Raw genomic sequence first — 12,547 nt, 5'->3', positions numbered from 1 at the left:
GCTCACTCCTAAACTTTATAGTTCAAACCTTTCATTTCTTTTTGGTGTTGCCATGTCAAGTAGTTCTGAACTGTGGAACTCTCTCAGAAAAATGTCCCTGCAGAAACCTAGAAAGACTTAGGGGAGGCAAAATAAAACCGGTTCCAGATGAATGCAACCCGCTCACTCCTAAACTTTATAGTTCAAACCTTTCATTTCTTTTTGGCCCAACACCATGTCTAGTGGTTCTGAACTGTGGAACTCTCTCAGAAAAATGTCCCTGCAGGAACCTATACAAAGACCCGAAATGGTCCGAAATTCAATGAGCTAATTTCCTTTATGAGATGAACATGTTTGCCAGATTTCAACAAAATTGGAGTAACCTGTAACCGTTCGGGATTTATGGTGAAACAAACATACATAGAAACAAATTAAATACAAGACCATTGAGTTAAAACTTGGAATTTGTTTCTTTCGTTCATCTGTATTAACAGACAGTAAGAGGAAGACAGTGGTCAAACCAATATTTTCTTTTATTTTAAAGTTCCTTGGAATGGAGAAAATCTTAATCCTTCCGCTGGAGTTAGAGGACTTCAGACAGCAAGAGAAGGACACAATCTAAATTCTACTCACTGGTAGTGAATGGGTTACAAATGTACAATAATCAATAATATTATACTTAATGATAATGTTCACGATACCTATAGGTATTAGTATTTATACATTTATATATGCTACATTATTAGATTATTACCTATACCTACATATTACAGAAATATAGATACCTACTACATAAACCTCAGGACCATCATTTGTCAATAGTATACTCGTACAAGTAAATTCACTTCAGTTGTCTATAGACTCTTGAAAGGTTGGTAATCCCTCGGCGAGGGAACGCCTGAGGCGTTCTCTACCACCTACCCTTTAGGCCAGCCGCTCACTATCAGGTAGACCTGACAGGTACGGCTGAAAAGGTCCACCTGTCAAGTCTACCTGATACGTGATAATGAGTGGATGTGGCCTTAGAGCTCCATTTACTTTATTAATCACCTAGTCAAATTCTCTCATAAACAAAAAGCCTAGTTAGCTTGAAAAATAGTATGTCTGTGCTAGTGATAGATAACTTCAAATTCTCTCATAAACAAACAGCCTAGTTAGCTTGAAAAATAGTATGTCTGTGCTAGTGATAGATAACTAATAACTACTCCTATTAGAAAATCTAGACATACTACGGCAGATTCTGCTGGAATATGTATAGGTACCTAGAATGCAGGTACAGTTTATACGTAGTTGGAATTCGATGTGAGATAAATTCCCACGAGTAGTTCTATTCTATTCTAATCTATTTGGCACATCTCCCCCTAATTACCGACGATTTCCAGAAGAACATAATATCTATTCTATCCTAGAACTACAGGTACTTGCTTGTAGATAACTGGACTGAACTGACTAATAGGACTAGGACACGCAATTATTACCAACCGAGTGAAGCGAGTTGGTGGTATTTGGACAATTCAGTCCTGTTTGTGTGACTTTACTTCAAAAACGGTATCAAGGCCTGCGGCAGTTATAGCCTATAACTGCCAGTTTTTTTTTCCAAGTGGTTTGACAGAGAACTGTAACTGCCAAGGTCTTATCGTTCCGAAAGCGAAGAGAGAAGGAAGACATCAGGATAGGAGAAAGCCAGCCGCTCCGGGAGCGAACCTTATCTGTTTAGGATAAAATCCGCCTAGGACGGGAATCAACAACAAATGAACGACGCAACGTGCTGAGTAGGTAGGTATGTATACAACGTACATACTATGTATAGGTACATACGTATATGTAGTACCTAGTTACCTAGGTATATCTACTCGTAAATAGTAGGTAAATCATATGAAATTTATTAGGTTTATAATACAAACAATTTATTGTTTTCTATCCGCGAGCTGTACCTAATTTTGAATCAGTTGATGAGGTTTATTTTAGTAACGCTTTTCAGCTGGACTTTCTGGGTAGTAGCTCTTGTTTTGGCATTTTGGTTGTTTCCCTATTAGTTCAAAATGTATACGTACATTCTGTCAATAAGGAAACGAACTTTACTCTGACGAAACACGAAAAAATCAAATCTGCAGGATCAAGAATTAACAAAACCTTCAAACCGTCAAATGAGACCAGTAGATTCTGTCAATAAGGAAACGAACTTTACTCTGACGAAACACGAAAAAATCAAATCTGCAGGATCAAGAATTAACAAAACCTTCAAACCGTCAAATGAGACCAGTAGGTACCTCCGCTTCACTCGTTCAACTAACCATTTCATCTGTTTCTAGGTGTCCCCTACAAGGAGGTGAGTCACACCTACCGCAGTCTGAAGTCGGAGCAAGACACGCGTCGCGTTCTGGCATCGAAGCAAACCTACCAGTACGTCCCTCCCACTAGCATCGATCTGAAAGAAATGGAAACCCGCAAGCTGCTGGCGGAGATTCAGCGCGAATTCCGCGAAGCCCAGAAAGAACTGACGCGGCTGACGCCAAAAAAGTCGCCCCATACGCCGAACAGCGATTCGAGCGGGGGGCTGTCGTGGAAAACGGTGCCGGAGGGGGCGGCTGGAACCGGGTGTGTGAAGAGGAAGCCGGGCCGACCGCGCAAGGCGGATAAGGATGTGGAAAGCTTGAAACATTCAGGTAAGGGCTTAAGGGGAAAAGGTTTTAGTAGGCAGAAGAGATCTGTTTAAAAGGACTTAGAAGAGATAGGTCCTTTCAAACTGTTGAAACCGCAGCCCTCTGTTCAGATATTCTTGCGGCACTAGAAAGTCGTTTCTGGTAATTTAGGTCTAGGTACATTTAAAGTTATTCCAAAAACAGTAACTCCTAAATATCAATAAAAGCAATAATATTGCTTCTAAAGGTTTGTCCACACATAGCCGACGGCCGTCGTGTCGATCAATGGGGTACAGAAAATGTAATTATGGTTTCCTCCCCCACAGGCAAAAAAGTCCGTGACATGATCAACGACCGACCCGTGTCTCCTACCAAACAGTCCAAGGATCGTCCGGACCTACCTAGGACCAAACTCAGCCTGACCATGCCCGCCACACCGTCATCTTGTAGTGGAACCAAACAGCGCCGCTCAGAGTCCCCAGTACCACAGGTTCGAACCCTCTAGATTATCTTATTTCTATAAGTAAAGGATGTCTATTCCTCTACTTAAACGAGATGTATTTTTTAGGATTAAATGGTAGAGAATGCCTTCGGCAACGATTTCGCTCTTTGTTCGAAACATTGTAGATTCGATGCATTAAACCAATAAGTTCTCACTTCGAAAACGTGTCTTTCATTATATAAAGAAAAAAAAAAAAATAGGATGAGGAAAGAAAAAATCTCAACTCTCAACTTTTCTTCTTTTTTTCGCAGGTCAAGGTTCAACCATCTCCGCCAGTGCTGACCCCATTCTCTCCTCTGGATGAGACAGAATCGAGTCGGCCCCCCACTCTGGTGGCACATAAGAGACATTGTATCGGCCCCACCAATACAGGCAGTGGATTCTATAAGCGACGAACCGTTCATGATGATGTAAGTGAAAGGAGACTATGTGCTTGTGGAGCTAAAATTTTTCAAAGGAGTACTTTTGTTGTCAGCAGTATTGGTATTGGTATAAGTAGGGCCGTCGGCTTTAATAAACGCCGTTTGTCACTGCGACCTGGTTAGATCTTTTGTGACTCAGTAGGAGACTCTGTTACTTTTCAAATGAAGTACTTTTGTGATCACTTGATCAATATTGTCTTTACCAATGACTATTGAAACTCAACATTATAGTGTGATTTCACAAGTAATATGGTTCGAATGATCACTGATGATGTAAGTGAAAGGAGACTATGTGCTCGTGGAGCTAAAATTTTTCAATGGAGTACTTTTGTAGTCAGCAGTATTGGTATTGGTGTAAGTGTATAAGTAGGGCCGTCGTCTTTAATAAACGCCGTTTGTCACTGCAACCTGGTTAGATCTTTTGTAACTCAGTAGGAGACTCTGTTACTTTTCAAATGAAGTACTTTTGTGATCACTTGATCAATATTGTTTTTACCAATGACTATTAAAACTCAACATTATGTGCCGCAAACGAGGCCGCCCACCCAAGAAACACCCCCCCGAGCCGCCCATCCCAGAACCTCCCGTTAAGAAACCCACCAAACCCAACTTTGTCAGCATCGTCCTCGCGAATAAGAACAAACAATTAAAATCCCTTTTCGACGAGGACTCTTCCGATTATAAACCAAACAAGATTCGGCCCAAACTGAAAGCCGAAGCGAAAGTCAAAACCAGCATCGTTCGAGATGATAGTGATGAGGATGTTCTAAGCGACCTAGAGGACGCACCTCTGAGTATCACGGTACGCAAGCCTTCCCTTGCGGCGGCCAGCACGCATGTGAAGAAAATCAAACCGGCCGCCCTGTGTGCGGAAGAGGCGGAGAAAAAGGCGGGCAGTCAAGAGCCGCCTCCGGTGAGTTCAGTGAGTGTGAAGAAGGCCCACGAAACGCCAGACTTGTGGACGAAGAACAGCAAGAAGGCCAACGGGCAGGAGCCGACGGCCGTGAAAAAGGCGCCTAGTCACGAAACACCAGACTTGTGGACGAAGAACGGCAAGAAGGCCAACGGGCAGGAGCCGACGGCCGCGAAAAAGGCGCCTAGTCCGGAAGTTCAATCCAAAAACCGGCCGCCCTGTGTGCGGAAGAGGCGGAGAAAAAGGCGGGCAGTCAAGAGCCGCCTCCGGTGAGTTCAGTGAGTGTGAAGAAGGTCCACGAAACGCCGATCGGCCATCGATCGATGTCGACTGACACGTCCACACTGCCTCGACAACATAGATTTGTCTCGTCGATCGATGGCCGGTCGACTATGTTTGGACACACCTTTAGAGATAGTAAAAAGGAACATAAAAATTAAGTGTTTTTTTTTTTTTAAATCATATTCCTTCCGTTCTATGTTTTAATGTCCACACATAGCCGATCGGCCATCGATCGATGTCGGCTGAACCGTCCACATTGCCTCGACAACATAGATTTGCCTCGTCGATCGATGGCCGGTCGACTATGTTTGGACACACCTTTAGATATAGTAAAAGGGAACATAAAATTTCAAAGTGTTTTTTTTTTATCATATAGGTACCTTCCGTTCTATGTTTTACTGTTTTGTCGAATTAAAACTTTAAACTCACTTCAATTCCAGGTCTTCTCTACGCGGGTCAGCTCACCGCCATTTCCCCACCAGATATCTACGGGGTACAACTGGACGGAGAGCGAGCGCACCGTCCCAACATTTACTCTCAGGAAGAAGTACTCAATGACGTCATTCTGGAGGTGAAACCTGCACAGTCCAGTGTGAAGCCGGGCAAACGGATGTGCGCCTATTGGTCTCAGCAGTACAGATGTCTGTATCCAGGTAAATAGTGACTAGTTACCTAGGCCACCCACTCATTAAAATAAGTCTCGTATATAATTTTCTATTTCCGTGTGTCGAGTTTAAATATTTATTTTTCTTTAAAACCCCTCGTAGCTTGTAGATACTTTGATTAATTTTCCATGATATAAATAATTATTTTACCTATTCACTGTGATTGTTTTCTAATACTTTACCGAATTATCGGGATGTTTAACTGTAGATAAACTAGTGCTATATTTTTTTGATTAATTAAACGTGTGTTTCTGATGTTAACCTTCCCATTTGGAGGGATTTTGCATTTTACCTATTCACTGTGATTGTTTTCTAATACCTTACCGAATTATCGGGATGTTTAACTGTAGATAAACTAGTGCTATATTTTTTTTGATTAATTAAACGTGTGTTTCTGATGTTAACCTTCCCATTTGGAGGGATTTTGTAAGGCGTTTCAAAATTTCGATACATCTGAGTATCATTTTGGTCACTTGTTTATAGTTGCCCCGGGGTACTGTTTATCCCCGTGTTCCCCTAAGTTTCGTATACATTTATTTCGAAATCTTTAGAGGCAGGTTTACACGTTACATCTTATCGTATAATTTATACGAGACGATATCGTCTTATCGTATAAATTGTACGGTAAAGACTAAGTGTCTCAACCCGCTTTCTTTCTGGTAGAAGAATGATCAGGGTTGGTTTTAGTATACAAAGAGTTAGAAAGTTCCAAAGTTGTGTCCCATCCAGAGAAGAGAAAGTTGCTTTTCATACAATCTGTTATCGTATAAATTGTACGGTAAAGACTAAGTGTCTCAACCCGCTTTCTTTCTGGTAGAAGAATGATCAGGGTTGGTTTTAGTATACATAGAGTTATAAAGTTCAAAAGTTGTGTCCCATCCAGAGCAGAGAAAGTTGTTTTTCATACAATCTGTCCTCCTTTTGGAATGGCTGCTACAAAAGCGTCCAACCTCACTCCACAGGCCTGCACAGTCCAGTGTGAAGCCGGGCAAACGGATGTGCGCCTATTGGTCTCAGCAGTACAGATGTCTGTATCCAGGTAAATAGTGACGCTTGACTAGTTACCTAGGCCAGCCACTCATTATCAGGATATCAGGTAGACCTGACAGGTACGGCTGAAAAGGTCCACCTGATAGTGAGTGGCTGGCCTTAGCTTTACTTAGCTGTTGAAACCAAGAAGAGACTACTGGGTAACATAATGGTATATTTGACCAACCAGGAGGAGTTGAGTAACTCGTTAATACTCGTTTAGTAAGCAGAAAAACGGCACGGAAGACGATTTAGCTTTACTTAGCTGTTGAAACCAAGAAGAGACTACTGGGTAACATAATGGTATATTTGACCAACCAGGAGGAGTTGAGTAACTCGTTTAGTAACTCGTTAATACTCGTTTAGTAAGCAGAAAAACGGCACGGAAAACGATTCCTAAACGAGACATTTGTCCATACACGGTGGGTCTTGAGTCACCTTCGTGTGATACATTCCTAGGGTGTACGAGTATCATGCCAATGAAGTTACTTATAACATAGCATTTTGTCCTATTTCATTTGGGAAATAAACCTAATAATAGAGCTCTGAGGCTGAATATCCACGAATAGTGTATGTTGAGTAATAGACGTTCCTCCATTTACTCCTTGTGTTCTATTGAAAAGGGGGTACCCCCTTTTCAGCTGGTTCCTCCTATCTTTTATCTTCATTAACTAACATTATTATAATCTATTTCTTCCAGGCGTTGTGGTCTCCGAGACCAGCACCAGTTCAAGCGGTACCACAACGTTCGTCAACGTTGAATTCGATGACGGAGACTCCGGATCGATTAACGTTGAAGACATCCGCAACCTCCCTCAAGACTTCCCGCTGATGACGTACGAGAATCCGCTGCTTACCTTGGGCGCTGCGACGAAACGGAAGAGACGAAACAGTTCGACCAGTGTGGACGAGACGGGACCGACGACGAAACAGATCAAGGTGGACGCGACTATACTGGAGGAGAATGAAGAGGAAGGTGGAGGTGGACAGGGCGAAGAGGAGAAGGTAAGTCTGCTGCTAATTTTTTTGCCTGGATGACTAGAGTTGTACGATTAGGGGAAGAATGATGTTAGAGCGAATGTTGTCTAGGTGTAGACGAGACGGGACCGACGACGAAACAGATCAAGCTGGACGCGACTATACTGGAGGAGAATGAAGAGGAAGGTGGAGGTGGACAGGGCGAAGAGGAGAAGGTAAGTTTGCTGCTAATTTTTTTGCCTGGATGACTAGAGTTGTATGACAAATAATTTCAAGTGACAGGATGAGTTAACACATACAAGACGGCATGACCCACTGGTGGTCATTTCATGTTTTCCGTTAGGACCTGAAATCATGCCATCCCAAAGAATGAATTACCAAATTTTGATGGCGTCTTATACGTGTTAAAAAACATTATTGCTAAAGACCCACTGGTGGTCATTTCATGTTTTCCGTTAGGACCTGAAATCATGCCATCCCAAAGAATGAATTACCAAATTTTGATGGCGTCTTTTACGTGTTAAAAAACATTATTTCTAATTTTTTTTATATTTCTTTCCACAGTTGGACACCACACGAGGCGACAAAACGGTCGAACTCAGCAGCGACACCACGGTTCACGTCAAAACCAAGCAGCACAAAATCAAGAAGCGCAAACGATCTCGCGAGGAAAAGCGCGAACACAAGAAGCACAAAAAGCACAAGCACAAACATCGCCACAAAGAGAAGAGACGTCGCTCGTCCTCCACCGAGTTAAGCAACAGTGGGGGATCCTCGGTGACGGAAGAGAAAGAATCGGAACCGCCCGAAACCAGCCGACCAAACCCGACGACCAACGAGCATATCAAGATAGCGATCAAACCCATCGCGGAGATTGTGCACAAATTGGAAAGCGATTCCGGGGATGCTCTCAAGATAACCGTCAAGAAAGACGTAACCTGTGAGACGCTCCTTGTGAGTGAAATGAACGGAAAGGTCGTCGAGAAGAAGGTCCTGGAAACGAAGGTTTTAGACAAGAAAGTGGGGGAGAAGATTTTGAGCGCTTCCTTAGTAGATGAGGTGGACACGGAAAGTAACGATTCCCAAGTACGATCTGATGTGACCGAACAGGTAGAAGACAAAGCGGGTGACATGAAAGAAGATGTTGAGAAAGTAACCCGAAATGGCGATGTGGGAACGCATGAAAGTTTGGTGCTCACGATCAACACGAGTACGCCTTGTCCGAAAATTGTACGCGATGAGGGAAGAAGATCCTTGGAGGATGGCGAGAAACCGAGAAAATCAGTGGAAGACAAAGAGAAAAGCAGGAAGTCTTTGGAAGAGAAAGAAGCAAGAAGAAAATCTCTGGAAGAGAAAGAAGCAAGAAGGAAGTATTTGGAAGAGAAAGAAGCAAGAAGGAAATCTTTGGAAGAGAAAGAAGCAAGAAGGAAATCTTTGGAAGAGAAAGAGGCAAGAAGAAAATCTTTGGAAGAGAAAGAAGCAAAACGAAAATCTTTGGAAGAGAAAGAAGCAAGAAGGAAATCTTTGGAAGAGAAAGAGGCAAGAAGAAAATCTTTGGAAGAGAAAGAAGCAAAACGAAAATCTTTGGAAGAGAAAGAAGCAAGAAGGAAATCTTTGGAAGAGAAAGAGGCAAGAAGAAAATCTTTGGAAGAGAAAGAAGCAAAACGAAAATCTTTGGAAGAGAAAGAAGCAAGAAGGAAATCTTTGGAAGAGAAAGAGGCAAGAAGAAAATCTTTGGAAGAGAAAGAAGCAAAACGAAAATCTTTGGAAGAGAAAGAAGCAAGAAGGAAATCTTTGGAAGAAAAAGAAGCAAGGAGAAAATCTTTGGAAGAGAAAGAAGCCAGAAGGAAATCTATGGAAGAGAAAGAAAAAGCTCAAAAGTCTTCGGAAGATGCCGAGAAAGCCAGAAAAGCTCTGGAAGAGGCAACAAGAAAATCTTTGGAGGACAAAGAGAAAATCCGAAAGTCTTTGGAACATGAAGCTTCAAGGAAATCTGTGGAAGCTGAAGCCACATCTAAAGTTGATAGTCTCCTAACCAACTCAGAAAACATGGAAACTAGAGAGCCCTCCACTGACTCTAAACTCGAAGAGGATCAAGTTCGAAAGGACAAGAAAACAAAGACTCACACCAAGGCGTGTCCACCTTCTGAGGAAAGTAAACCCAAAAGCAATCCATCTTCATCTACTGAAACAGTCCCGTCCAAACCGTCAAAATCAGACGAGCCCAAAAACCAGCAGAAAGAGAAGAAACCCGAAAAGGCCAACAAAAAAGAAGCAAAGGTGTCTGTGGCTGAGAAGTCCAAGAGTGACCCAGAACACGCGTCCCTCGAACCGCAACTTGCAGAAGAAGCGTCCAATGAATCTAAACCAGAATGCGTTTAAGAAGCAAAGGTGTCTGTGGCTGAGAAGTCCAAGAGTGACCCAGAACACGCGTCCCTCGAACCGCAACTTGCAGAAGAAGCGTCCAAGGAATCTAAACCAGAATGCGTTCCCAAGTCATCAAATTCAGACGAGCCTAAAAACCAGCAGAAAGTCAAAGACGAACCCAAAGCCCGCAAGAAAGGTTCCAAAGCCAAGGAGCGTCAGTCTTCCGTGGACGCAAAGTCCACCATGACACACTTCCTGCCCGAGAAGCAACTATGGGACTGGGCTGGCACCAGCTACAAGAAGTGCACCACCAAGAAAAAAGGCCGGAAGCAATTCTACAAGTCCATTCAGCGCGGAGATGAGAGTCTGTCCGTGGGGGATTGTGCCGTGTTCCTGTCCACAGAGACGGATCAGCCGTACATCGGGAAGATTGACGGGTTCTGGGAGTCGTACGCGAGCATGAATGTGAGGGTCAAGTGGTTCTATCATCCCGAGGAGACGGTCGGGTGTCCGGACACGTTGCCTTGCTATCATGTGAGTACCGCTTGCCTCTAAGTTAAAAAACCCCCCCCCCCCAATCATACCTAAAAACAACAGAAAAATACTTTTGGTTGAGATCGGTGCAGCAATTGGCAGCATTTTGGCTCTACTGAATAAACGGTTAGGGATACCGAAAAAGTTATGAGAGGAGATACCCGAAATCATATCTAAGAAACCCAGCTTCGCATAATTTAATAGGATATAATGAAAGTCGTGTGATAATCACACCAGATTTTTTTCCTTTACTACTTACCTACTTTTAATTAAAAAACCCCCCCCCCCCCCAATCATACCTAATACCACCAGAAAAATACTTTTGGTTGAGATCGGTGCAGCAATTGGCAGCATTTTGGCTCTACTGAATAAACGGTTAGGGATACGAAAAAGTTATGAGAGGAGATACCCGAAATCATATCTAAGAAACCCAGCTTAGCATAATTTAATAGGATAATGAAAGTCGTGTGATAATCACACCAGATTTTTCTCCTTTACTACTTACTTACTTTCCGTGCCTTACTGTAGGCTAAAATCCTGGATACGGCTCTGATTACCTATACCTATTATAATTCATTTTCTTCTCATCTACAGGGTGCCCTGTTCGAAGCGTGCCACTTCGACGAGAACGACATTCAAACCATTTCACACAAGTGCCAAGTACTTCCGCTGGAGGAGTACGAAGCTAAGTTGGCGCAGACCAACGACTCGACGGATATGTACTACTTGGCGGGCCTGTACGACCATATCAACCGGAAGATACACCTGGAGCCAGGAGTCGAACCGAGGACTGGGGCTGCCAACTAGTTATCAACTGGGGGGATGGCGTTACCAAGAAGCGGTGTCACCAACCGTGTATCTAACGTGAACTCTATATCGACGGATATGTACTACTTGGCGGGCCTGTACGACCATATCAACCGGAAGATACACCTGGAGCCGGGAGTCGAACCGAGGACTGGGGTTGCCAACTAGTTATCAACTGGGGGGAGGGCGTTACCAAGAAGCGGTGTCACCAACCGTGTATCTAACGTGAACTCTATCTATCTATCATCTATTATATTTATGTCGTGCTCGTCAACTTCTTGGTCATATGCACAACCTTTCACGTGAACCAAATCACCTACTATATTATGGAAGAGCTTTGAACCACATCTTTGTGACTTCCCATGAGTTTCTACATTTAAAATCATACACAGTAATTATTTTGCTGCATTTTCCAAAAAAAGATTTTTCCTTTGCATTTCCCAAGCCGCGATTCCCAAGATTCAAACCGACACAATGTCGTTTCCTGAAACAAATTTAAATCTACCTAACGATTACGATTCCAAGATCAAACAATCGATTTATTTTATTTCCTATATTGACACAATAACAAAATAACCCGTTGTGATTTTTTTACATATTAAAATAAGTCTCGTATATAATTTTCTATTTCCGTGTGTCGAGTTTAAATATTTATTTTTCTTTAAAACCCCTCGTAGCTTGTAGATATTTTGATTAATTGTCCATGATATAAATAATTATTTTACCTATTCACTGTGAATTCACATGCTTACTTGTTAATGGTTCACAAATAAAAGGGAAATTTGTTGACACCGGGGAGTATCGAACCCGTAACTTTTCAACTGTAAGTCAGAGCTGGAACTCTTATCCAATAGTATTGAACAGTTTGAGCGACGCAGAGCGGGCACCCAAGACGACGGGGTATCCCTTAAGGAACAGTCCTGTGACCCTGAAGGCCAATCTCTTCACGAAGAAACTTCCGAGCATAGGTCGACTATACCTACACCATGCAATCCATGTATAAGTGTTCGCCACTTCGCCAGGGTAAATCTTACTTTTTGCACCATCAAGGAGCGCTGTAAAGAGTGAGTGACTTGTGAAAAAGAACTGCTCTTTATTGAACTACTCAGTGAGTTAATCTTAAAACGTACCTATAACTTGGAACTCGGGATCTGACTCATTGACTGAGTTGTTTACTGAAAAGAGCAGTTCTTTTTATAACTCACTCACTCTTTACACATCTCTATTGTTGAGTTAGAAATTAGATCAGAAGATACGGTATTTGTGATACGGACTGGTAGCCATGTTTTTTGTTTTATTTATCTATTATTATGTACATATTTCTTTAATTCTGTATTTCTTCCTTTACCCTCTTTGATCCTCTTTTTGATCGCTTCAAATTAAGGTCACTCATTCATAAGCCCAATGGCAGACGGTATAAGAAATTA

At 42.5% G+C, this 12,547-nt stretch overlaps 1 protein-coding gene across 1 annotated transcript; it reads left to right on the top strand.

The window, feature by feature from the left end:
- Nucleotides 1-2,296: 2,296 nt before the first annotated feature.
- Nucleotides 2,297-11,791, top strand: LOC103509409 (trinucleotide repeat-containing gene 18 protein). The gene is made up of 12 exons (XM_008474026.2): nucleotides 2,297-2,645; nucleotides 2,948-3,111; nucleotides 3,375-3,533; nucleotides 4,054-4,720; nucleotides 5,181-5,393; nucleotides 7,135-7,335; nucleotides 7,524-7,627; nucleotides 7,977-8,804; nucleotides 9,186-9,692; nucleotides 9,804-10,313; nucleotides 10,908-11,187; nucleotides 11,352-11,791. The coding sequence occupies exons 1-11, from the start codon at nucleotides 2,417-2,419 to the stop codon at nucleotides 11,118-11,120; spliced, it is 3,795 nt and encodes a 1,264-aa protein (XP_008472248.2). The 5' UTR covers nucleotides 2,297-2,416; the 3' UTR covers nucleotides 11,121-11,187; nucleotides 11,352-11,791.
- Nucleotides 11,792-12,547: the final 756 nt, after the last annotated feature.

This window comes from Diaphorina citri, unplaced genomic scaffold (genome assembly GCF_000475195.1).
Source record: "Diaphorina citri unplaced genomic scaffold, Diaci psyllid genome assembly version 1.1 scaffold23, whole genome shotgun sequence".
Taxonomy (NCBI): domain Eukaryota; kingdom Metazoa; phylum Arthropoda; class Insecta; order Hemiptera; family Psyllidae; genus Diaphorina; species Diaphorina citri.
Note: the sequence above shows the minus strand (reverse complement) of the source record. Positions and strands in the feature narration are given on the sequence as shown.